This window comes from Camelus ferus, chromosome X (assembly GCF_009834535.1).
Source record: "Camelus ferus isolate YT-003-E chromosome X, BCGSAC_Cfer_1.0, whole genome shotgun sequence".
Lineage (NCBI taxonomy): Eukaryota > Metazoa > Chordata > Mammalia > Artiodactyla > Camelidae > Camelus > Camelus ferus.
Genome location: NC_045732.1, coordinates 71,903,298 through 71,930,696, shown reverse-complemented (window position 1 = coordinate 71,930,696; position 27,399 = coordinate 71,903,298). Strand labels below are relative to the sequence as shown.

At 41.6% G+C, this 27,399-nt stretch overlaps 1 protein-coding gene, 1 long non-coding RNA gene and 1 other non-coding gene across 4 annotated transcripts in view; 2 read left to right on the top strand and 1 right to left on the bottom strand.

The window, feature by feature from the left end:
* LOC116662153 overlaps positions 1 to 11,895 on the bottom strand; it is a 44,899-nt gene extending 33,004 nt beyond the window's left edge. Inside the window, exons 1-2 of the long non-coding RNA XR_004318135.1 lie at positions 11,602 to 11,895; positions 6,257 to 6,352 (exon numbers count right to left, since the gene is read on the bottom strand). This is a non-coding gene — a long non-coding RNA (uncharacterized LOC116662153). The remainder of the gene's footprint in view (positions 1 to 6,256; positions 6,353 to 11,601) is intronic.
* Positions 805 to 876, top strand: TRNAA-AGC. The gene has a single exon. It is a non-coding gene; the product is annotated as a tRNA-Ala (tRNA).
* Positions 10,830 to 13,077, top strand: TCEAL1 (transcription elongation factor A like 1). Of its 2 annotated transcripts, none has more exons than XM_032475521.1 (3): positions 10,830 to 10,964; positions 11,625 to 11,684; positions 12,047 to 13,077. In XM_032475521.1, exon 3 carries the CDS (start codon positions 12,059 to 12,061, stop codon positions 12,536 to 12,538), a length of 480 nt encoding a protein of 159 aa, XP_032331412.1. In that variant the 5' UTR covers positions 10,830 to 10,964; positions 11,625 to 11,684; positions 12,047 to 12,058; the 3' UTR covers positions 12,539 to 13,077. The 2 variants fall into 2 exon arrangements, with proteins under 2 accessions (XP_032331412.1, XP_032331411.1); XM_032475520.1 differs by lacking the exon at positions 10,830 to 10,964 and adding an exon at positions 11,036 to 11,189.
* Positions 13,078 to 27,399: the final 14,322 nt, after the last annotated feature.

Sequence of the window (27,399 nt, the reverse complement as noted above, 5' to 3'; positions counted from 1 at the left end):
GTAAAAGGATAAAAAAGATATATCATACAACAACAACCACAAGAAAGCTGGAGTGGTTATAGTAATATCAGACAAAATACTTTAAAACAAAAATGTTAGTAGAGATAAAGAGGGACATTTTATAATGAAAAAAGGGTCAATCCATCAGGAAGATATAACAGTTATAAACATATATCCATCTTATAAGAGAGCATCAAATACAGGAAGAAAAATTGACAAAAATAAAGGGAAAAGTAGACAATTCAATGACAATAGTTGGAGACTTCCAATTTTTCATAATGGATAGAACAACCAAGCAGAAGATCAAAAAGAAAATAGACTTTAAAAACACTATAAACCAACCAGACCTAGACCTAATAGACCTCTATAGAATACTCCATCCAACAACAACATGACATACTCCAAAACAGACCATATGCTAGGCAGTAAAACAAACCATGATAAATTTGAAAGATTAGAAGTAATACTAAGTATGTTTTCTGCTATCGTGGAATGAAAGTAGAAAACAAAAACAGAAAGAAACTTGGTAAAATCACAAATACATGGAAATTAAACAGCACACTCCTAAATAACCAATCGATCAAAGAAGAAATCAAAAGAGAAATTTAAAAATATACTGAGATAAATGAAAATGAAGATACAACATACCAAAACTTATTGGATGCAGCTAAAGCAAGGCTTAGAGGGACATGTATTGTTGTAAATGCCTATATTTAAAAAGAAGAAAGACCTCAAATCAATAACCTAAACTTTTACCACAGGACCTCAAAAACAGAGCAAACTAAACCTAAAACAAACAGAAGGGGGGGTATAGCTCAGGGGTAAAGTGTGTGCCTAGCATGCACAAGGTCCTGGGTTCAATCCCCAGTACCTCCAATATAAATAAATAAAAACCTAATTACCTCCCCCAAAACAAAATTTAAAAATGTTAAAAAAAAAGACAGAAGGAAAGAAGTAATAAAGACTAGACAGAAACTAATAAAACAGAGAACAGAAAAATAAGAGAGAAAATCAATAAAACCATAAGCTGATTCTCTGTAAATATCAACAAAATGGACAAACCTATAGATCAATTACCCAGGAAAAAAAGGAAGAAAACTCAAACTACTAGAGTCAGAAATGAAAGAGAGTACATTCACGCTGACTGTACAGAAATAAAAGGATTATGAAGGAATACTAAGAATAATTGTATGCCAATACGTTAAATAGCTTAGATGCAATGAACAAATTCCTAGAAAGACACAAACTACCAAAACTGACTGCAGACAAAATGGCAAATATGAATATACTTAAAATAAGTAAAGATAATTAATTAGTAAACAAAAAGCTACCTAGAAGGAAAAGTCCAACTCCAGATGGCTTCACTGTTGAATTCTGCCAAACACTTAAAGAAGAATTAATACTACTTCTTCACAGACTTTTCCAAAAAATAGAAAAGGAGAGAATACTTCCTCACTTATTCTATGAGTATTATCCTGTTACCAAAACCATACAAAGACATCACATGAAAAGAAAACTACAGACTAATATCTCAAGTAAATACGGATGTAAATCCATCACAAAAATATGAAAAACAGAATTACACTATGAGCAAGTGGGATTTATTCCAGGAGTGTGAGGTTGGTTTAATATCCAAAAATCAATCAATGTACAACACCATATCAATAGAATAAAACACAAAAACCACATGATAATCTGAAAGGGTACAGAAAAAGCATTTTAAAAAATCCAATCTCTTTTCATGATAAAAACACACAACACACTAGAAACTAAAGACAACGTCCTCAACCTGGCAAAAGGCATCTATGAAAAATGCACAGCTAACATACTTACTGGTGAAAGATCAGATGTTTCCCCTTAAGATCAGAAACAATACCAGGATGTCTGCTCTTTTGACTTCTATTACCATTATGCTAGAGGTTCTAGCCATGTTAGCTAGGCAAGAAAAGAAATAAAAGGCATCCAGATTGGAAAAGATAGAAGTAAAATTATCTTTTTTCACAGATTATATGATTTTATATATAAAATCCTTAAGGATCTACTAAAAAAATTACAACTAACAAATGTGTTCAGCAAGGTGGCAGGATATAATTTCAATATACAAAAATTAATTGTATTTCTATATGCTTACAATGAACAATCCAAAAATGAAATTAAGAAAGCAATTCCATTTACAGTAGCATCAAAAAGAATGAAATACTTGGTGATAAATTTAACAAAAGAAGTGCAAGAATCGTACATTAAAAATTAAGAACATTGTTGAAAGATCTAAAAATGGAAAAACATCTCATGTTCATGGATCAGAAGACTTAATTTTGTTAAAATGACAATAATCCCAAAGTGATCTACAAATTAAACGCAATCCCTATCAGAATCTCTGTGGACATCTCTTCAGAAACTGACAAGATAACTCTTAAATATTCAACATAGAACTATCATATGACACAACAATTCCACTCCTAGTTATATACACAAGAGAAACAAACACATACATCCACAAAAACTCGTATATGAATGTTTATAGCAGCATTATTTATAATAGCCAAAAGGTGAAAACAATCCAAATGTCCATCCACTAATGAATGGATTTTAAAATGTGGTATATCCAGATGATGAAATATTATTTGGCTATAAAAAACAATAAAGTACCAATACATGCTACAACATGTATGGACCTTGAAAACATTTTGCTAACTGAAAGAAGTCAGTCACATATTACATGATTCCATTTATATGAAAGGTCTAGAATAGGCAAATCCATAGAGACAGGAAGTAGAAGAGTGGTTTCCTAGGGTTGGGGAAGATGATGGGGATGTAAGGTGATAGCTAAAGGGCACGGGCTTTCATTCTGAGATGATGAGAATATTCTAATACTGACTGTGATGATGGTTATACATTATCTGCGAATATACTAAGAACCACTGAACTGTATACTTTCAATGGGTAAATTGTATGATGTGAAACATATCTCAATGAAACGGTTTAAAAAAAAAGAAAAAAATGGGCCATCATTACAGATACTCCAAACATTTAAAGGATAGTATGGGAATATTATGAACATTATATCAATAAACTCGATAACATATATAAAACTGTCAAATTCCCTGAAAGACAGAAATAAATTACTCAAAAAATAAATTAAACTCACTCAAAAAATAAATTAAAAACCTGAACAGAAGAGTGTTTTTTTAACCACTAGGTCTCTAAAACAAAATAAAGCCTCCAATTCATAAGCATATCTAATTTCTATGGTATAAACCATGGCCAATTTCAAACTATCAATGGGACATCACTGAATAAAGATTTGTTAAGAGATTATAACAATCAGCTCTCATTAGCTGGTACAAGCTAGTTCCAGCATGCCACTGCCTATATCTATAAAAGAAAATTAATTTGTTATTAAAAGCCTTCCAAGAAAAATCCAGGCCCAGAAGTCTTCACTAGTGAATTCTATTGAACATTCAAGGATGAAATAATACCAATTTTAAACTGACTCTTTCAGAAAGTAGAGGAAGAGGTCTCCTCTCTTATATAATGAGGCCAGAATTACTCTGATACTAAACAAAAACATTACAAGAAATCTAAGACCAATATACCTCATGAACATAAATGCAAAAATTCTTTTAAACTTGGGAAACTAAATCCAGCTATATATAAGAAGTATAATGAATACATAATGACCAAGTGAGATTTCTCCAAGGAATGCAGTTTGTTGAGCACTCAAAAGTCAATGCAACTCAATATACTAACATCAATATACTAAAGGAGAAAAATTATGACCATTTCAATAGATACAGAAAAGGCATTTGATAAAAAACAATACCCTCTTATGATAAAATCTCTTAGGAAATTATGAATAAAAAAGAAATTCCTCAGCCTGAAATAAGGCATTTATGAAAAAACTACAGCTGTCATCATACTTAATAGTGAAAGACTGAATCCTTTCCTCCTATGATAGAAACAATGCAAGGATGTCTGTTCTCACTACTGCTGTTTAACACTGTACTGGAAATCCTAGTTAGTGCAATAAGGCAAGGGGAAAAAAGCAGGTAGATGGGAAAAGAAGTAAAATTGTCTTTATTTGCAGGAATATTACAAGCATGTACATAGAATGCCCTAAGAAGCTATAAAAAGTTATTGGAGATGATAAGTGAATTTAGTATGGCCTCAGAAAAAGGTCAATATACAAAAATTAAGTATATATCTTATATACTAGAAATAAACTATTACAAAATGAAAATATTTAAATACCATTTGCAATGGCATCAAAAAATGCAAAGTAAATAGGGATAAATTTTATGAAATACATGAAGAGTTGTACACTGAAAACTACAATACATTGCTGAGAGTTATCATGGAAGACCTAAAAAATGACAAAGTATACCATGTTCACATATCAGAGGACTCAATATTGTCAAAGTGGCAATTCTCCCAGATCTGGATATTCAGCATAATTCCAAATAAGATCCCAGCTGGTTTTTTTGGTGTGAAAATTGACAGGCTGATTCTAAAATCTGTAAGGAAATGCACAGGATCTGCAGCAGTCAAAATAATCTTGAAAAAGAATAATATCAGAGGACTGACAATAGCTGACTTTTGAGCCTTCCCATAAAACTGTAGTAATGAAGACAGCACGGTATTGGCAAAAGGACAGGAGAGGAGATATGCAGTATGTGCAACTGCCACTCTTGCTGTCCTGTTTGTACATTGCATTCCTCATGCCCCACAAGTACAAAATTCCAGTGGACCCCTGATGAATGGGAGCTTAGCAAGACTCAAAGCAAGTAAATGGTAAGCGCATATCTTCTATGACTGCTGATAGCCAAGAAGGCCACCCTTTTGGTTCCACTCAGAACTTACTCCCAACACACAGTCACAATCTAAGAAACACAAATGATCACGAAACCCAATCATATGATATATGTTACTTCTCTGTATTTGCCAACCACTTAAAATTGAAAATGATGACAAAGAAGGAAAGATAGAGCAACCCACAGTTCCTTTTCCTTTCAGTCCCTCTGTAGACTGTGCACGTGTGCAAGTACCAAGAAGTAATATAAAAACAGTTGAGTCAACAAACAAGATTATACTGTATAGCACAGGGAAATATATACAAGATCTTATGGTAGCTCACAGCGAAAAAAATGTGACAATGAATATACGTATGTTCATGTATAACTGAAACGTTGTGCTCTACACTGGAATTTGACACAACATTGTAAAATGATTATAACTCAATAAAAAAAGTTAAAAAAAAAACAGTTGAGTCAATTTTGTGCAGCATTTCCACTCTTCTGGTAAGAAGTAAATGCATATGCATATACGAGGTACAAAATATGAACCGCAATTTTCGTGATTCTACATATGAGTCAAATGCTCTTGTACTGGCATTTAAAACTGGCATTATGCAATATAAAGATGGACTATATAATTTATGCTAATAGTTAAAAACTAACTTTCCTTTACTTAGAACACTAAATAATAAATGAAAAGCACCATGTCAAGGTCAACATTAGTAATCATAAATCATAGTGATAGCAGGTATCCTTGATATGATGTGATGAAATGGCACTCTATTCCGTGATCTTCCTCCCCAAAATCCATAACCCCAGTTTAAACAAGAGGAAAACACCAGACAAATCCCAATAGACAGGCATTCTACAAATACATGACTAGTACTCATAATTGTAAAGGTCATCAAAATCAGAAAAAGTCTGAGAAACTGTCACAGCCAAGAGGAGCCTAAGTGTTAGAGCAGGTAGGTAGCTGTTTATGAGCAGAGAAAGGGGGACACAGACCAAACGGCAAGAATTGAGCAAAAAGGTGGGGCCTGGGCCAAATGCAGGAAACCATACAAAACCATACATCATATAAACAACAGGGGTCCCTGGGCAGAGAACTTCTAGGCTGATAAGTGATCACACATTTTGAGGTGACAAGTGGCCTGGCGGCCTACAAAGACAGGTGAGAAAAGGCAGGAATCTCCAGTGTCTGAATGTAACCTTTTGCTCATTATGCCCTCATTTCAATAAAGTTAGTCTTGCAGATTAGAAGTACCCATCATGCACCAACGCCATGACAATTCTGATCCAGACTAAATAAGGACAAAAATCCCTCCTCCCTTCGGGAAGGTGGAACTGGAATAAAAATCAGGGGATATGACCCCAAACCCTTTCCTCCCCGATGAATATTTCACCCATTCATTTTCACACCCTATGTAAACAACTTGCCAAAGAAACTCAGGGAAGCTGCTCACCTGGACCAGCCGGCTCTCCTCTTGAGAGTATACTGTCTATCCCTTAATAAATCCCCGCTTTACTTTCGTAACCTCTGTGTCTTGTCTGAATTCTTCCTGCAAAGAGACAAGAACCTAATCACCGGCAACATAAGACATGGCAACTAAAAACTGTGTGGTATTCTAGATGGAATCCATGAGTAGAAAAAGGGCATTAAGTAAAAACAAAGGAAATTTGAATAAAGCGTAGACTTTAGTTAATGACAATGTACCAATATTGATTCACTAATTACAACAAATGTACCATACTAATGTAAGATGCTCCTGGGTATGGGGTAGGTGGGAATTCTCCATAGTATCTTCTCAATTTCTCTGTAAGTCAAAATCTGTTCTAAAAAATGAAGTCTACTAAAAAGAAAGTCAAAAGAGAGACCACAGGAAAAAGGAAAGCTTTATATTTTAGTATCTTTAATTGCACTTTTTCCCTTGTTTTTTGAACAAGGGGCTTTAAACTGGGTCCTGCAAATTACATAGCCTAACCTACCTCTGCCCCAACCACTGTCCCCCAAACCTCAGACTAGGGATGTACTGGGTCTTTTCAAGAGTCCCTAGGCCAAGAGCGGGTAAGGCTGTGAGCATGCTGGGGCCCCACAGGGAAGACCAGCATGGGAAGAGTTCTGTGCTTGAGCTCATCTGGATTCTGGGAAAGGTAGCAGCAGCCAGTCTGGAGAGGCACCTGTCCCCCCAACTCAGGCCAAATGCCGTTCCTAAGAGAAGTCCCTTCTCACTGTCCTGTGCATCCTAGAGCTGGAAGGGACCCCGTTCATGGTTCTACCACAGCCCGTCCCCCTACCTTCCAGGGAGGAGGATGACACAGACAGAGGCAAGGAGAGGGTAGAGGCTCCCAGGCTGCAGAGCCCTCCAGCCGGTGACAGCACGAGTCCTGCCCAGCCCACAGCCCGGTCCTGCCTCTCTTCAGCCCAGGTCTAGGCCTGCCGTCTCCGTCCCTGAGAGTTTGCCAGCAGCCTAAGTTGCCAGCCCACCTTTCCTCAGAGCCCCTTCCTCGTTTCTCTGGCCATATGCAGGGTGTGTGTGTCTAGGCTCAGTCAGGATGAGGCAGGAAAGAGAGGCTCCTGTCACTGCCTTCCCCACTTGGCTACTTTTCCCGGGGCGCTGGTGGGGGAAGGCGAGCCGCCCAGGGCAGCAGGTCTGGAGATCAAACTGCTGCCACGGGTGTCATTAGGAAAGAATGCAGAGGCGGTAGCAGCAGGGGGAACCTCTGGGCTGGAGAGGGCAGAACTCCTCAGCTCCCGTCCAGGCAGACAGGCCCTGCAAAGGGAAACCAGACCTCCAAGGAGTCTGTGCTGGAAAGGCGCGCAGAGGGAGGGGGCTGTGTTTCTGCCACAGAAGTGCAGCCTCAGCAGGGAACAGGAATCTCTGAACCAGAAACGCAGGCTGGGCTTCCCTAGCTCCCCCAGAGAAAGGCCACGCCCCCGGACACTGTTGTCATGGCGGCAGCTGCCAGGGGCTGCCCTGCCTGTCTACGGGTAAACATGGTCGGAGCCTACTGTCCAGTAGCAGTTTTACAAAGTGGTTAAAATTTCAGTCTCTACTGTTGCACTGTTAGGGTTTAAATCCTGCCTCTGCTCCTCACTATCATCTGTTTCTATGGGAACAATGTGTAATCTCCCAGAGCCTTACTTATCTCACCTTTAAAATAGAGTTCCTTAGATTTAAACCCTCACAGCAGTGGGGGTTTAACCCACACAGACCCTAAATGAGTAGCAGCAAATCAAATCCATCAGAAGTATTATTTCACTGTCCCCACCCCTGTCACACACACATGCAGACAAGAAGCAGACCACATTCCTTTGTAACAAATGGTTGTCACCGTGGCAGAACTCCCTTCACCTTGGTCTCTCTTGAGAGCCCTTTCTCTCAGGGAATCCCAAATGAGCTACTGTCAGGCACAGACTTATAGCCAATACAAAGACTCTGTCTTCATTCCTTCCTTTTGGTTCTAATTCCCCATACGTCCCTTGTCTGCCCACCCATGTTTACCAAGTTCTCACCAAGGGTTAATTTATACCGGTTCAGGAGCTTTCAGGGGCAATTGTGTCTTCTATCAGCAGCAGCAGCAGAAGGTAATTTCACCCTAAGAAGTCACACTGAGAGAGGAAAGGAGGGGAGCTGGCATTCTAGGGCACACTCCTGGCTGCCACACCCAACAGGGAGAAGGAATTTCTTCATCTGGAGTCAGAGCTCTTGGCTGAGATCTCCCCTAGATCTTTCCTGAACTTGCTGAATTTATCACCCACTTAGTACTAATGGTATGTTTTAAATTAATATTTTGTAATTAATGTACGACAGAATCTTGATTCAAAAAATGAGACAGTGAATCTAACAAGACAACATTTAACCCAGAAAAACAGAAGCTTCTGCACTTGGGTTAAAACTAAACTGATTTACAGAAGTGCATTAACAGGGATTTGGGAGTTTCAATTGACTGAACTTAAAGTGGATTCAACTGTGTGATATGGCGTCCACAAAATCTACTCTGATCTTCAGATGCCTCTATAGATGTATAGTGGCTATCTAGAATGAAGGGTATAGTAAGATCACTCCATTCTATACCAGGCAGAACATTCAGTATTTTCAGAGACACTTATAAATTCAGGAGCCTACAGGATGATAAGCGACTTTGAACAAATATTATCACATCAGAAATAACTGAAATAACTAGGGAGGTGAAGTTAAGCCTTAAAAAATAGTCTTGGTGAGAAAATAATTGTTTAAGAATTATATGAGCCAGCATATTAAAAGTGCTTAGTACAATGTGTGGCATACATGCTCAATTAATGTTAATAATAAAAGAATGATAACTAGTAGTATTATTAGTACTACATCATACTATTATTGTTACCATTATTATAGTTAACGCTTTCTATGTGCTATGCACTACTCCAGGTCCTTTACGTATACTGACTCATTTATTTCTCTCACCAATCCTGTAATGTAGGTATGTCTCCAATTTTGCAGATGAGGAAGTAGAGTCACAGAAAGGTTAAGTACATTGCCCAGTGTGTCTCACAGATGAGTAGGGGAAAGAACCGGAACATTAACTTTGGCAGTGTCAAACTGTCAAGGGTAAAGGGCACTTCTGTTATTTTATACTTGTTTTGTAGCACTCCACAGGGCAGAACCAGGACCAAGGTGTATAAATTACTGGGAGGCAGTTTCCAGCTCAACGAAAGCAGTGGGGGCGGGGGGGGGGGGGGGAACTGAATGATTAGAACGGTCTGAAATTTCAATGGGATGAGTTCTTCATCACAGGTAGTGCGTTCTCCATCACAGGATATAAGGAAAAGAGGACAGACGTGAAGAATGAATGAATGGGGCTCCTCTTAGAAAGAAACCATACAAATGAAGAAGCCAACCCTTGGTGAAAAGAATAAAGAAGGTATAGTGAAATTTGGCTTAAAAGACACACATCACTGAAAAACTGAAAAGTAAAAGTTATGGAAAAAATATACAGGTGAACAAATATCTGTCTTGCTGCTATCCCAACACAAAGTAAATTAGATGTTGGAGAAAAGCTACCAAATACATTTAAAATGGGAAATTCCACATATGAATTTCTGTTTGGAAACTTACTAGACATCCCAGGATCCTCACAGATTTGATGTTCACCCTGAAAGTGTAAAATACAGAGAGGAGAGGTATAGTCTGCTCTATGGAAGAAAGGGCATCTGCATGAGAAAGTAGCATCCAGGCTGATATGAGATGCAGACACGAAGCTGAAGATCACAAAACACCATTAGATCCAAGAGTACATCCTCGTAATAACAACTGAGTATGTTAGCACGACTTCAGTCTTGCTGCTCCGTGTGTGGTCCATAGAATTACTGGATTACTGCATAGTTTAATAAGAATGTCCTCTGTGCTGAATCTATCTTTTGGGGTTTAGCAGTCCCAGGACCCAAATATTTGCTGATTTAATTAATTAATATAAACTTCCTCAACCAGCAACACCGGGAGGTTGCTGGTTAAAGATATAGAGTCCCAGCAAAATCTTGTTCTTCTATTATAAATAATAATTACTGACTAGTATATATACATAGTACATATGTCATATAAATATACGTGTATACATACATGTATAATAACGCCATGCTTTCCACCAAAAATGCTCCCATTTCAGAAAATAAATACTATTAAACTATTTGTACTTAGATGCAAAAATGTGTATTTTGATTTATGAAAATCAAAGTACTCAGCCTTTTTAGATGTATGTACTTTACAAACTTTATTCTTTCTAGAGTTCTAGAACTGAATGTTTATCAATTTAGACTGGAGCTTCTATTTGTGATTTAGGTCTGGGGACTCAAAAAAAATCGTTAAGTCATGGAAAAGTGAAAGTTTATCTCCCATGAAATGACAAGAGATGATAACCATGCTGATAGAGCCTAAACGGACACGATGGAGTTATAAATGTGGATTAAAACTGGAAGAGGTGGCGTATGACAGTGACTCATTAAGGAGAAACAGTCAAATTTCAGTTCAGGATCTGAACTGTAGGGGAAATAATGGGCCTTGGTAGCTGATAACAGGAGAATAAGGGAGAGAGGCGTTATCAGCGGAGGAGGCAGAGAGGAAGAGGCAACAACCCTCAAGACTGGATGCTGATCGTCTCTGGCAACCAGGAAAAGACAAATATAAACAAAGAAAGGTGAGTGACAACGTCTGGTGTGTTGGGGGTCAGGAAATATTGGCTGGTTGCTGCAGCACGGCCGCCGGTCAAAGTGGTAACTGGGGATCTGAGCTCGGCGGTGACGTGCGGCCCTCACGTGACCAGAGCCTGTGTCTGCCCAAGTCCCTCTCGTCTTGGTCCTTTTTTGCCTGTCCAGACACCATCTGCCTATTGCCCTTTGGTCGAGGGGAAAAGCAGAAGGAAGTAAGTCCCCTCCGTCCTCTTAAATCGGTATGAGTGTCAGTGCTGCCCAGACACCCCTGGGATTGAGATGGCACAGAGTCCAGGCCTTTCCCTATGCCCAGCCCCGCCCCCTGCGCCCAATTTCGGTGCAGAAAATGGTGGTCTAGGGGGTCGGGTGGGGAAGTGAGAGGACCCCCGGGAGGGAAACACGGACACCTATAAATAGTTTCTAAGTAGTCCTTCGCTTCCACTTGTCGCCTGAAAAGAAATGACTAGCATTGCGGGGTGGGGTGGGGGTTGGGGGCTTGGAGGACGCAGCGGCAGATGGGGCAGGGAGGAGGGGTACACGGGGGCCGGCGTTGGGGCGGCGGCTGCTGCCCAGAAAAGGGGCGTGTGTGTCAGTCCTTCCCTCCTTCCCGCTCCCCGCCCCTACCCTGTCTCGGCGTCTGTCTGCAGGTCACAGTGGGGCACCTCGAGGAGGGGACGCCTAGGAGCCAGCCGCCAGGAGAGGTCCAGGTCGGGGAAGGGATGGGCCGCGGCCCGGGCTGGGGCGCGAGGGAGGGCGCGGGAGGGAGCCGGGGCCGCCGCACCACCGGCCCGCCCTGCCCCTGCCGCTGCGGGAGAGGCCTGCGTGGCAAGGCCTGCCGGGAAGGTGGTGGGCTTTCTGAAGGAGGGGGCGAGGAGGTGGGGGCGGGGACCAGACGCGGCGGGGGGTTGGGGGCCGGAGGGACCCTCGGCCAGCGTAAGTTGGGGGACCCGAGCCCAGAGTCGGGGAAAGGCAGGTATTGGAACCAGTGGGCGGGGTTTTGGTCCGGACACCGAGTATTCTGACTCGCCTCTGCCTTTCTTGTCTCCTATGAATAACTCTGCTTAAAAAGACCATCCTGAACATGGAAAAAGCCTGCAAAGAGCCTGAAGAGCAGCCACAGAGCTCGCCCAAGACGGATGAGGAGCAGACTGCTGAAGAGCAGTCTCCCGAAAAGACGTCTACGGAGGAGCCGTCTTCGGAGGAGCAATCCTCGGAGGAGGAGTTCTTTCCCGAGGAACTCCTTCCTGAGCTCCTTCCTGAGATGCTCGTGTCCGAGGAGCGCCCTCCTCAGGAGCGCCTGTCTAGGAAGGACCTGTTTGAGGAGCGTCCTCCCATGGAGCAGCCTCCTTGCGGAGTGGGCAAACATAAGCTAGAGGAAGGCAGCTTTAAAGAAAGGCTGGCTCGCTCTCGCCCGCAGTTCAGAGGGGACATACATGGCAGAAATTTAAGCAACGAGGAGATGATAAAGGTCGCAGAGGAGATGGAAGAGATGAAGAGGGTACGAAACAAATTGATGATCATGCATTGGAAGGCAAGACGGAACCGCCCTTACCCTATTTAATGTGTTTGGCCTTTAATTCAGTTTTGCCGGCTTTAAGTATTATCACCTGAACTGTGTTTGCATTTTCTCATATACCTTACCCCATCTTCCTAATTTTGACTTTTTGTGTGGCTTTATTTGAGCTGTTTCGCCTGTAACTGGGTAAAATTGCCCCCCTCATCTGCAAGTCCCCCTCTTTCAATCATGAGTCTCCTCCATTTTGCATGGAAAGATGTACATTAAATATTGTGAAGTAACAAAAGCAATTTTCAAAAAGTATATGTAGTATCCCATTTTTGTAAAAAATGTATATTTATATATTAATATGCAAAGAAAACTGAAACTATATACTTCCGAGGCTTAACAGTGGTTTCTGTGTGGTAAGATAATAGGTGATTTGTTTTTCATTTTTGTTTCACCTGAATTTCTCGGTTTTTCAAGATGAATGCATTTTACATATGTTGCAAAAAAAACCAATGGGAAAATTGTAAAGCAATTTAAACTGTCAATCAGCTTATAAAGCACTTAATAAATACTTGTTAGAACTTTAAAAAAGAAAAGTAAATCCCATGTTTTTTTTCTGAATCTGTTAGGCAGAAATATAAACCAGGTACTTATTATATTTGTTTAAGGGTCATTCTTTTTCCATTTAAATAGGAATCATACTTGACTTACAGGGCTGCTGCGGAACCAAACGAGGTAAAGATTGTGTGAGCTGTATTTTTCCCCCACTTGCACACGCTGGACCCCAACCCCTATAGATTCCCTTCAAATACAGGGAGTAGTACCCAAAGGAGGTCTGGTTTGTGCTCACAAATCCTGTGCGATTCCAGGTGAGTGCCACATTCTGTTCATGTCCTGCTCTTCTCTTCCCTTGGATACCGCCATGTCTGCTGGGCACAGCTGCCCCTTGTCCTGGGTCCTGCTCCTTCCACTGTCCCCTATCACAGCTAAAGTGCCAAAGTCCTCCTGGAGCAAAGCTCCAGATTGCTTTGGAGCCCCTCCCTGATGGGCCAAATCTGAACTGTCTCCTGCAGACCCACTAAATCTGTTTTTCTGTGTATTTGTACACAAGCTGGAGAGCCACTGTTATCTATATACAATATACTCCTGGTTTCAGTAAGAATAAACCACAACATAAATAGAAGTACAGATGATTGTATCAGAATTAAAGAAGTGAAACTCTTGTCCAACTGTATTTTTAAACAAGAATATAAAAACCTCATAATTTTACTACATAAAATTTATTTTTTTTGCAGCAAAGCAAGACCATACAGAGAATAAAAGCCTGAGAGATGACAAAACAGCAAGACATATTTTCCATGATTAACATTTTATAATGCCTTACATGATTTCTTTCCAGTATGAGTAAAATACATTAGAAATAAATTCAGAGTTCTCCTTTGGTAATCAGTCCAGAATACGGTAAGCCAGTCCTATGTACTTAATTTTTTTTTTCACTGTGTGATGCCATTTGCGGGGGGGCAGGAGGGATCTTCTTGTCTCCAGACCATTCTTGAAGGTTATGGCAGCCTGATGGATGCTGGTAAGGCTGGATTCTGGCTGGAGTGAGATGAAGGTCCAGGTTCTCCCTGTGCCAGTTTTATGGGACAGGATGCATCCAGCCACCTGGCGCTCTGAGGGGTGGCGCTGGGGCAGGACACGGAAGGGCTCCTCCCAGCCACACCTCTCTCCAGGGTGGTCTGACTTTGGTTTCTCTGCTCCAGCCTGCAGCAGACACCGGACTCTTCTTGGCTGATGGCCGGGCTGTCCTGGACATACATACCTGGAGGGCGACGACTGTCCTATTGCAGGTCAGAGCACTCTGCCTCTCTTTCCTTTTCCCTTTCTCTTTTGGACAACCTTTTGTAGGGGAGGAGATAAGGCCCCAAGGATTCCCAACTGGAAACACTGGTTGGGACAGTCTTTGAGCCAGATGTCTGACCTGGGCCTGACCAGGGAACTTGGGGCTGAAGCAGAAGGGGCTGGCCTTCTGTCAGAGTCCAGAGAAGGAGCCCCCCACCAAATTGGGGTTAGACCTCAGACAAGCCCTCACCCATCCCTCTCCCACTCACCTTGCTCAGATTCCCAGAAGGGCCTCGGACATGTCCCGGCCTGTTTGGATGGTTCTGTGGTGACTTGATCTCTGTGTGTGCCTGGGGCAGCACTTGTAATGTCTGCGTCAGCCCAGGCCCAGGGGCACAGGGGACCTCGAGTAAAGGGAGCTTCAAAGGCACATGGTCTTACAGCTCGGGACAAAAGGGGTGTCACCTCCTGTGTGAACACCCCATGCACTGCAGGCCTAGCCCACGACTTGCGGGTCAGGGCCTTCAGGCTGTGGGTTGGTGTGAAGATGCTTTTGGAGGCATTGATGGTGGGGGGTCACCAGCAACCAGAACCTAGGTCTCTTGGCCCCTCACCGCTTCCTTGCCACACAGAAGGCTGGTATCCCTGTTACGCGTGTCTAAGAAGCTATTTGCCTGGTCAACTCCAGAGCAGAAAGCACTGAGGGTCTAGGACCCTGGCGAGAGCCGTGTGCTAAGCAGGATGCATAGGCTCTCAGGAGACAGTGCATGGGAGTGGGAGCGCCCCCTGTTGAGAGAGGGTAGAAGGATCAGGTTCAGGGTCCTTGCAAAATGCCCACAGACTCTTCCCTCCCTCATTCAGAAATATAATCTAAACTCAATTATTTTTACAAATGAGGAAGATTATACATATAAATAAGATGTAGACCCTCTGCCCTAACTCAGATTTGTCTGAATCAAATTCTGTGTTCTCCCAGTCTGCGTACTGCCTGCAATTTAGATTGTAGCTTTCTGGGGCTTAGGGAGCTTAGGGAATAATTGATTTAGACTTGCTAAGTATGGTATGCGTGTTGGTTAGTGCATTTGGGAGAGTTTTCAGATTGATATATTTCTCCAGGTGGGACTATCCAGCAGGTGTTAGATACATACCTAGAATTTGGGGAAAAGATTGGCATGGAGATATGGATTGTGGCTGGTGATACCTAGCTCATAGTAAGCAAGAATCCAGTTGTATATCCTTGTATCCTTTCCTATAAATATATATTTTTCAAACAGAATTGGAATTATACTGAATTCACTGACTCGTAACCTGTGTGTAAAAAATGAACTTTTTCTTTAAACCTCTTTACGGAGACAATACCTATTTAGAAGAGGTAGGCGCGCCATCTGGTGACCACACCCAGAACTGCGAGTTGAACACTGCTAACCAAAGACAGAGGGAAGGAGAGAAATAATTGCCAGGCCAGGGAAGAAGACTTGATATTGGGGAGGGGAATGCCTTAATCCTAACTTATGCTGGACTGATACAGTAGCAGCCTCTTTCTGGTGGGTAAGGTGGCACAAGAAGCAGCATATAGTTAGATAGTCTTCCCCTGTCTCAAGTCAAGTGTGTGTGCATGTGTGTGTGTTTAAATGGAAAGATCTTATACTATTTTCACTTTTTCTCTGATTGTGGAAGTTATATGTTTCTACTAGAAAAGATCTGCAAATGTAGAAAAGTATAAAAGAAGATATAAATTACCTATAGTTCCTCTACCCAGAGAAAATAATTAATATTAACATGCATATACTTACATTGTGTGTATACATATCTCGTTTTATATTCTCTGTCAGTTTACTTTTTTATATAGTATATATGTATATTACTTTACATCTCTGAATATTGTACATTCAAATACCTTTATGTGTTCATATATATTTGTAGTTATATCTTATGTCACATATATTTTATTTATTTATTTTTATTTGTACATGTGCCATGATATTCCTATGGGTATTCATTCCAAGAATCACACTGCTTGATGAGGAAGACAATCTTACCTTGTGTAATCAAGCTGGCTAAAACTGAATGAATTTATTATAAGGGTTTAAAAAAGTAAGTTTCAGTATCAATAGTGTACTTATATAAAGCTAAAACTTAGTTTTCTTTTTCTCTGGTAAAAGGACAAAGTCTATTGGACTATTTGTCTCTCTTGATAAGAGATTGTGAAAGGCTTTTCTTTACCTTTTAAATAATCTGCCTAGCAAGAAAGGATTTTGTGTCTTACCAAAGTAATTTCCTATGCTTCATGTTGTCTTTATCATCAGGACTTTGATTACTTAAAACCAAGTCTTTTCAATATTAAAAGACCTAAGTTTTGCTCACAACTCTGTAAACTTCTGTATTTGCCTTTAAAATCTTTTGTCATTTTGTTTAGATAATTAAGTAGTTTCATAATGCTCTGCGATCCTTCTTAGTCAAGTGTCCATACCTTTTTATTTTTGACTAACTTCCCAAAATCAAATTCTAAATTAAGTCTTTTTGACCTCAAACTAACTTCGGAATTTCTCAAAGGGGCCCTGGAAAATCTCAAAAGATTTATTCTCTCTCCTTATAAAAAGAATATAAGATATTAAACTAATTAGGCTTATTTGATATTTTAAACTTTCTTTAGGTTCTATTTATATGTTATTAGTATAAGTGTTCCAGAAATTGTATGAATTATATGAAAGTTCTAGAATTCTGATATGTCTTGGTATAATATTATCAGTCCTAATTCTAGTTATTATCTTAAAATATTGTGTCACAGAAATAACAAATTTCCTTATCAATTGCATTATAATGTACTCTCCTTAGATCTTTAACCATGGCCATTTTAAATCCTTCTGTCATTGATAGACAGTTACTGTTTTATTCTGATGATTTTGCAAAAGTGCTTAATCTTCAAGGAGATTCATAGAAAGGACTCTGACAAGTACAGATTTCTGATAACTTTCACATCATACCACTGAACTGGGTAAGAATTTACAGAACTCTAATAAAAAAACTGGATTCATAAAACTGCTAACAAAAGATCAAGATCAACAAGGGTTAATTTCCATGGGACTGACTCAACTCACGAGGATGATTGTAATTTTTTATGACCTTTTGTTTGAAACATCCTGGTTCTTTAGTGTTACGTTTTCCAGATTTAAGGAAACTTTTTTCTCTTAAGCCATCTATGATTTATAGCTATTTGGTAAAGTATATCCTTGTGAACAAAGGTGAAACAATGACTTTTTCTCCCTATCTGATCTCTCCAGAATTCAGAAACTGAGTGAGTAGTTTTCTGGCAATGTAGTTATTTGCATAGATTCAGTAAGAATCTGTTCTTGTAACAAGATACAATTAGAAACAGTTATATTAACAAGGCTTTAACTGTGTAGGGGAAGAAAAATAATTTCCCCTCTACCCTTCTAAGGTCTTGGCTGAGATCTGCTGTAATAAAAGACGGATTAACAGGAGAAAAACAAGCAGAAGTTTAATGCCATGTATACCTCTTGTATACATAGGAGATACCCAGGGAAACTGAGTAACTCCCTGAAATGGCCCACCTTAAATACTATCTTCAGCTAAAGACAAAAGACCTTGGGGTGGGGGGAAGTTGCAGGAGATTACTGTTAGTCAACCAGATTCATTTGCCTGATGTTCAGCATGGCAAATGATGAGATACTGACGTTTATAGCAGAGGAAAAGTTTATTCACAAGGCAGCCATGTGAGGAGATGGGAGAATAACTCAGATCTGCCTCCCCAAAAGCAAGGGGCTTGAGATATTTACAGGTTAAAGAAGCAGAGTGCACGCAGGCGTGGGGAAAGTTGATTGGAGGTAGGGAAAAGGTGAGGTAATCGGTGTTCTGTGCAGGCATATCTGAGTTACATGCTTTTACTCATGGGATGTAGGTTAGAAAATGGAGGCACTTAGCATGATCTAAAAGTTGAGTTTTGGGCCCTCTGATGTCAAAAGGTCCTTTGTGGACACCTGCGCAGGCCCAGTTTTAGGATTGATGGTCCCAACCAGTTTTAGCCGGCTTGAACTGGACTGGAGCCAACTCCAAGTTCCTGGAAAACAACTTAAGCCCCCGTTACTATAGTGACCCATACGTCAGAGGCGTTATCTGTAGGGGTGGTTAAGAAGTCTTATGATATATTACCTAAGCTTGGAGGGTATGCAATTAAAGAAGGGAAAAAAACAGAAAAAATAACTAAAGCAAGCTTAATCAGTAAAGGCAGATTATAAGCAGAGGGCTTTTTAACAAGCTGTTCCCTTATCTGCTGTTCTGTAAGGCACACTCAAGGATTTTCTGTTAAGGTGCCAGCTTCTGTTAACCCTATGGGGGCACAGTTTCATTATCAGGGAAAGCACAGTAAATAAGAGCCTGGTTGTTATGCAGATTTAAGTTTGCTTCTTCTCCACTGATATGAGTTTCTAGAGATTTGTCATCTTTCTCTTCTAGGTACTGAGGGGGAGACACCCCTACAAAGGAGTTTCCCTTACTAGACTTATTTTGCAAACAAATTAGTCTTACTTCATCTCTGCTAGAAATGGGGGTGACTGCAGAGAGTAAAATTTTATTTTCAGTGGAAACTATATTACACCTGTGTGGATTTCAGATTCTAGCCCTATTAAGTGTCTTTGAGGTTTTGTATTCTACTTGAAAGCCTCCTATAATTGCACTTCCCCCCAAACATCTTTCTTTTGTCTTTAGCTGAAGATGCTACTTAAGGTGGTGACTTGGGCCTTTGCAGGGAGTTACTCAGTTTTTCTGGGTATCTCCTATGTAAACAGGTGTCATATATGATATCAAACTTCTGTTTGTTTTTCTTCTGTCAATCTGTCTTTTATTACAGGGGTGGGTCTCAGCCAAGACCCTAGAAGGGTAGAGGAAAAATAATTTTTCCTCCCCTATAATATGCATGTACTTACACTGTGTGTATACATATATCTACTTTTATATAGTTTGTCAATTTACTTTATATAGTACATATGTTTATTACTTTACATATTTTACATTCAAATGCTTTTATGTACTCATTTACATATTGTTATATTTTATATAGCATATATATTATTTATTCCTTCATTTATCTTTGCACATGTGCCACAGAATTTATCTATATGGTCATTCCATCAACAACACCCCTTGACAGTAATGTTTATAGTGGAGATAAAATTGTTCTCTTTGATCTCAGAAGCCTATGTCTGAAGGCCACATGAAAGGTCAAGTCCACCCAAAAAAGCATAAAGTAGAGGAAAGAACACCAGCTTTGTTTGGAGTTGAGGAAGGAAATTCAAAATGATCAAGAACTGGGGGAGGGTATAGCTCAGTGGTAGAGTGGATGCTTAGCATGCACAAGGTCCTGGGTTCAATCCCCAGTACCTCCATTAAAAAAAGTTAAGTAAATAAATAAACATAATTGCCTCCCCCACCAAAAAATAAATAAAAGGAATTTCCTCAGAATGATCAAGAACCTACTTTGGGCTAGGTACTTTATATCTGGGATCTTCTTTAATCCTTATAACTCTTTAAGGAAGGCATTCATCCTGATTATAGATGAGGAAACTGCAATTCATAAAGTAAGGGTGACTTACACAGGGTCATACAGCCAGTAAGTGGAGGAACCTGGATTTGAACTTAAATTTGTCTGACTCTTAAGTCAGGCTTCTTAAGCACTGTGCCTTGCTTACTCCTAAAATGTCACACCTTCTCTCTTCCTGCTGAGTCTAGTGGCATTCATCTTTTGAAATTCAGAAAAGTTGTAAACACTACCCCACTCTCATACCCCACTCTTGTTGAGTTTGAATTTTTTTGCTACAAGACTGCTTTTGCAATCAGAAAAAATTAATAAGGAATTATCTCTTTCAAATCTTTAAAGTTAAAAAAAGCTCAAAGAATGTATCTGGCACATGAGAAACTGGGATGAAATATTTAAAACATATATTACAGATTTTGAGATATCTCTGAAAAATACAAATCTCTACTCACCAATAGAAAATGAGCAAAAGTGCAGGGAGAAATCATTCACAAGAGAAGAAATAATTCACACACACACAAACACACATATTCATAGAATCTGAATGACGTTACACAAATGGCATTATACCCTCCATTTCACTTGACAAAGTATTTTTTTTCACTCCAGCATGTCTTGGGAATTTATCCAAGTTGTTACCTATTGTGGTATAATAAGAAATATATTTGGTCTTTGTCCCCAGTTCCTGGCACAGAGCTCTTCAAAGATTTGGAATTTCCTGACAGGAATATCTTTTGTCATTCATAAGGAGACCCTTTTGAACTTCCACTTAAGGGGTGGGGCCACTAGATAGCCACAAGATGGGGCTAGTCACCAGAAATTGGAAATTTCGCCCTACAGACCCCTGGGAAGGGGAACAAGACTTGATGAGCTTCCAGGCTGGTGAATGCATCCACGTGCTGGGACGGTGGCACCGGCCAGCCATCTCAAGTACAGAAGCGCATGCATTCAGGACCCTTCGGGACCTTGCCCTTTGTACCTCTTCATCTGGCTGTTCATCTGTATTCTTTAATAAACTGGAAAACATACGTAAATGTTTCTCTGAGTTCTGTGCAAGTTCATCAAACCTGAGGAAGAAGGGGGTCATGGGAACCTCTGACCTATAACTGGTCAGTCAGAAGCAAGGGTGACAACCTGGACTTAAGGTTGGCATCTGAAGTGTTGAGGGGCGGGCTGTAAAATTTTGTGGGACTGAGCCCTTCACCTGTGGAATCTCATACTCTTTCAGTGTCAGAATTGAGTTAAATGCTTGGTGAGTTGAAAAAAGCACACGTTAGATCTGTAGCTTGTTCATATGTAACTGCTGCTTATACTACAGTGTGAATATATTAGAGTTTGTTCCCTAATGATAGAGATTTAGGTGACTTCTCATGCTTGGCTATGACCAACATGCTGCAGTGGCCTTTTTGCATGCTTCCTTGTGCGTGTAAGTATTCCTCTAGGATTGGTGACCAGAAGTGCAATTGTGGGGCCCTAGGGTACACTGCCAATCTGGCCTGTGTAATGTGCATTTGTCATCTGAATTCTTGCTGGACTTTGACTTGTCTAGTCTAGTGAGACTTTTAAGGCCAAACCTCCATGTTCTTGCCTCAAGCTTTCTCCGGCTGCTCCTTCAGTCTAGACTGCTCTCCCCTTCTCTCTCTCTCTTTTTATATTTTTTAATTTAAGTATAGTCAGTTTATAATGTGTCCATTTCTGGTGTACAGCACAATACTTCAGTCATATAGGAACACACATATATTCGTTTTCATATTCTTTTTCACCATAGGTTACTACAAGATATTGAATATAGTTCTCCCCTTCTCTCTTAAGCAAAATCCTATTTAATCATTCAATGTCAAGCAAGGTATCACTTACTCCCAGGAGACTTTCTGGCAGTCATCAGAGAAAGCTGAGTTAGGTGTCCTTTCCTGGTGCTCCTAAGTCCCCAGGTGACTTAGACTTTATTATTATAATGTGTTTAAAACTATGTTTAGACATCTATCTCCCAGTCTAAGATATCCTCAGAGACATTTGTGTCTTATTTGTCAGCCTATACAGGACAGAGAACAGAACACTCATTGAAGATAAGTTTGGTGAATCAAATATTCAATATTGTGACTCTATCTCCTCTATTCCAACCACTGTCCCCCAAACCTCAGACTAGGGATGTACTGGGTCTTTTCAAGAGTCCCTAGGCCAAGAGCGGGTAAGGCTGTGAGCATGCTGGGGCCCCACAGGGAAGACCAGCATGGGAAGAGTTCTGTGCTTGAGCTCATCTGGATTCTGGGAAAGGTAGCAGCAGCCAGTCTGGAGAGGCACCCGTCCCCCCAACTCAGGCCAAATGCCGTTCCTAAGAGAAGCCCCTTCTCACTGTCCTGTGCATCCTAGAGCTGGAAGGGACCCCGTTCATGGTTCTACCACAGCCCGTCCCCCTACCTTCCAGGGAGGAGGATGACACAGACAGAGGCAAGGAGAGGGTAGAGGCTCCCAGGCTGCAGAGCCCTCCAGCCGGTGACAGCACGAGTCCTGCCCAGCCCACAGCCCGGTCCTGCCTCTCTTCAGCCCAGGTCTAGGCCTGCCGTCTCCGTCCCTGAGAGTTTGCCAGCAGCCTAAGTTGCCAGCCCACCTTTCCTCAGAGCCCCTTCCTCGTTTCTCTGGCCATATGCAGGGTGTGTGTGTCTAGGCTCAGTCAGGATGAGGCAGGAAAGAGAGGCTCCTGTCACTGCCTTCCCCACTTGGCTACTTTTCCCGGGGCGCTGGTGGGGGAAGGCGAGCCGCCCAGGGCAGCAGGTCTGGAGATCAAACTGCTGCCACGGGTGTCATTAGGAAAGAATGCAGAGGCGGTAGCAGCAGGGGGAACCTCTGGGCTGGAGAGGGCAGAACTCCTCAGCTCCCGTCCAGGCAGACAGGCCCTGCAAAGGGAAACCAGACCTCCAAGGAGTCTGTGCTGGAAAGGCGCGCAGAGGGAGGGGGCTGTGTTTCTGCCACAGAAGTGCAGCCTCAGCAGGGAACAGGAATCTCTGAACCAGAAACGCAGGCTGGGCTTCCCTAGCTCCCCCAGAGAAAGGCCACGCCCCCGGACACTGTTGTCATGGCGGCGGCAGCTGCCAGGGGCTGCCCTGCCTGCCTTCAGACACCTTCAGCTCCTGCTCCCTGGAAAGGCCTGTGCTGCCCACCCTGGCTGTGTGTAAACATAGCTGGAGCCCAATTCTCTCTGAGCAGCTTTCAGCAAAGGCAGAGCCCTCTAACATATTCTGAAAACCTCTAGGTGAGACGTGGGGAGCAAATCCCTCCTGAATCATAGAGGCCAGTCAAGGAATCTAGTAAGAATAACTGAAAGTCCAGATTCACAGATGTGTGTTCCAGGGCCAGTCTCTTTCCTGGCTTGCTAGATGAATGTAGCAATATATTTAATTTTTCTCTGTCTCTATTTTCTCATCAGCAAATGCGATCAAAAGCAGATTTATAAAACTGTGTCCCTACAGCACTCACAAACATGTATCTATAAATTTTTAGTCTGGTCTGAATTCTGAGATGTGCAAGAATGACAATTTGGATTTGGTTCAGTGATGTCAGTTTGGTTACTACTAAAGTAGCAAATATGGAATGCAAAGGATATAAAAGAGATGACAGTGCAAGTGACTGAATGCAGCAATTCATCCTATGTCTTGTATGTCACTATGGTGTGGTCAAAGCTCAGTGGTCTTGGCAGCCCATGTACCATGAGATGCTCACCAAGTCAGAGGAGCATAGAACTGTGAGTTCACTGCATTTTAAGTTCCCAAGCCCATCAGTTCTCCAAAAGAACTTTAGACTAAACTACAAGGCACTAGTCTGCTACCCAGTGAGGCATTTCCCGGGGGCCTAAGGTCCAGGCTTTAGGCCTTGACATTCTTTCTGTGACAGGACCAAGAAATGCCTCTCTTCTGTGTTTGCTCTTCATGGAAGGAGTTTTCAGTGCATGTCAATTTACGGGCTTTTTTGTGCACAAGGCTGCCATGATCTACTTTATTGGGAAGAGACTATTTCCACTTCTGCTCAGTTTGGTAGGAGAAAAGTCCTATGGTATTTATTCAAAGAGTGCATGGAAAGGAACTGAGGAACATCTAGCACGAGGGGAGGCAGGAGGAGGAATGGAAGAGATCAAAGGTGTTCCAAGTGAAGGCGATCTTCACTAGGTCCCCCAATGAGTGATACAATCAGATGTAGACTACAAACCAAGAAGTCGGTCCAGAGCACTCTCAAAGAATCCCTCTTTTGCTGGACTGAGCTAAAACTATCTGGTTCTCTCCAAGAGCAATGGTGGTGTGAGGCCTTTGCTGCCATGGGGCTGGTCCTTAGGGCTGTCGGCATCTGTGGTATGTTTTGATGCACCAGAAACATCCCAAGGAGCTATTCCTTTATGAGATGTGCATTCCTTTATATTACCTGTTCCTATTCCTTTATAGTGCCAGGTCTGGGGAATTATTCATTCTAGAAGAATGGCACAGTAAGAGCACAGACTGGGTAAGTATAAAGCATGCTGCAGTCACACTGACTGTCTCTTTTGGCTGGTGCAGAGGAAAAATGGTTGACAAAGCTTAGAATATGTGACTCAGGCTAGATCCTGAAGATCAGGAGAGGGAACCTAAGATTATTCAGCAGATTGTGGGCCAGAGCCTTTGAGCAGGACTTAGCAAGATGAAATCAGGAAATAAGGTAGATCAATTTGGTCATTTACTTGTTCTTTGAATTTTTCTCTAACAACTCCAGTCCACACTGGACATTATCTTCTCCAGATCCCTACTGACCTGCTAATAATCCCTCTCTCACAAAGTGGTGAGGGGGACATGGAATAGCCCATTGGCCTGTACAAAGCAACTGTCCCCATGCGGGACATGCAGCAGGTACAGTAATGATGAAATTCCCAGAGGCCTCTAGAGGATAATCATCTTTGTGGTTGGCTTTTATATCTCCCCTAACCTAACATACCCTGGTAAATATACAAAAAATCATGACAGCCTTTCATTGCATTCCCAAAATGTAAAGCTCTAGCATCCCAACTTTAGGTAAACACTAAAAACCTTAGCAGCAAAAACAATATTGGTTAATTCAGCTTGTAAATTCTGTGAGAACTGTAAGTAATAACTAATCCATGATTATGTATGGTTGAGGTTTGGGGGGCTCATTACCAGAATATAGTTGTATAGGTTGTTGGGCCCACTGACGTCCTTCAAAGTCCAACGACCCCCATTTCTGGGCTCTCCGATGTCTGCCTGTGATCCCTCAACAGATAAAGTACCTTCTTTACTGGGCATATTTCCCCTAGCAAACTAATAGCCCTAGGTAATAATCTCACAATAGGTCAGGCTGCTTGTTTCAGCCCACCTTATCAGAATCATAAACCTCATCGCCCTTCACAGACCCTAAACCTCTTACCTCACCTACAACCAATCAGACTTGTGCACAAGCCAATCAGGCATCTTGTGACCCAACCTTATAAAAGACCCCAGTAACCAGCCCTTGGTGCTCACACAGGCACCTCTCGTCTGCGTGGCCCACTGTTGTCTATGGCAGCATACCCCTAACTCCTTTCTATTCTCATACTTTATTTCTGGTAAATTCTTTTACCAACCCATGTGTCACCGGCTCACCGACCGGCTGCCCCGTTGTGTCCCACAACATAGGTGAAGTGAAAAACTCTGAATGTGTAGAGGTAACACAGGTAAATTCTCCTTGAAGCTAATGAAGCTTAAGCTTCATGGCCTCTTGAATTGTATGGGCACCATCTAAGAAGGGTTATGGTAGGCAAAATTCTAAGATGGTCCCCAATGACCTTCATGCCCCTATAATTCTCTCCTCTTTATTATAGATGGAACCTGTGAATATGAAGAGATATTGCTCCCATGATTGTGTTATATGGCAAAAAGAATTCTGCAGATACAGTCAGGGTCCCAAATCATTGAGTTAATCAAGAGGGAAATCATTAAGTGGGCCTGTTCTAACTGAATAAGCCCTTAAAGAGATGGTCCTCCTTTAGTCAGAGATATTTGAAGCATGAAGAGAATTTAATATGAGGGAGATTTTCCAGTTTTGGCTTTCAAGATAGAGGGGCCATGTGGCAAGGAATGTGGGTGACGTCTGAGCTGAGAGGGGCCCCCAGACGATGGCCGGGAGGAAAGCAGGACCTCAGTCCTATGACCACAAGGAACTGAATTCTGCCACAACCATGTACGCTTGGGAAAGGACTCTTAAGCTCCAGCCTGGCTGACACCTTGCTTTCAGCCTTATGAGACACAGCAGAGAACCAAGTCACTTGTCCGGACTTCTGACTTGCTGAACTGTGAGCCAAAGAAATGAGTGTTATTTCAAGCAGCTAAGCTTGGTACATGACAACAGAAAACTAATATAGGGGCCATACTATGTCTCAGATGTTTTTGTAAAGTTAGCAAAAGCAAGAAGATTGACCACAATTTAAGATTACTGCCTTGTGGGGAGGGTATAGCTCAAGTGGTAGAGTGCATGCTTAGCATGTATGGGGCCCTGGGTTCAATCCTCAGTACTCCCTCTAAGAATAAATAGTAAGTAAACCTAATTACCTTCCCCCCACCACCACCAAAAAAAAAAAAATTACTGTCTTTTTCCCACTCTGACTTCCCCTCATGTTGTTGGAGATGGGCATGTTTGGGATCAAGCTAAGGGGAAGGTGATTTGGAATTACATTTAGTTTGGGTTTAACTGGATAATTTATTCATGTGTTTCTCAGTCACTTGCATGTATCATTATGTAATTACTAGTAAGATTTCACAGCGTAGTGAGTAGAAGCTCTAGGATTCAAACTAGGGTTGTCTGACTCTACTGCTAATGAGCTACCGTTACACTCTGTCGCCTTTCATATGTTTCGTGAACCATCAACAAATTTTACAGCTCAAATTAAAGCATGGTGGTTTTGTTACGGAAACGACAGGCCAGTCAAGAAACAAGCACCACTCGGAGGGTTGGAGTACTCAGATGTATTACGCCGGCGGGCTCAGAGGGGCTTCTGCTCTGAAGCTCTGAGCACCTCCAAGACGTGCGCATGAAGTTTTATAGGGTAAAGTACAAGCTTGGGGAATTCGGCCAATAGGCATGGAACAGCTTTAGCATAATTATCATCACAAAAGTGGAGGTGGGGAGGCAGCAAACCAACATTCCAAAGCCAGATATGTATCTTCGAAAATCCAGCTGGCTAGCAAAAAAACATAAACAGCAAACCAACACTAATTAACTTAGATTTACAAGTTAGTCCAGCAGAACTCAGATCAGTATTCCAATACTTAGACTTGTGAGTTATCTTGTTAGCCCAGCCCAGCCTCTCCTTCACATTCCTAGACCTGTGAGTTACCTTGTTAGACCAGCCCAGCTTTTCCTTCACAGTTTAACACCAGCCACTTGCCAGCATTGATACCATTTCCCACTTCGTTACCTGATTCCAAGACACTTTTTCAGTCTTGGCTCCCATTGCTGCCCTATAAGCACATACGATATGATTTATCAGAAATGGACTCCTGGTCTTTGCTACACC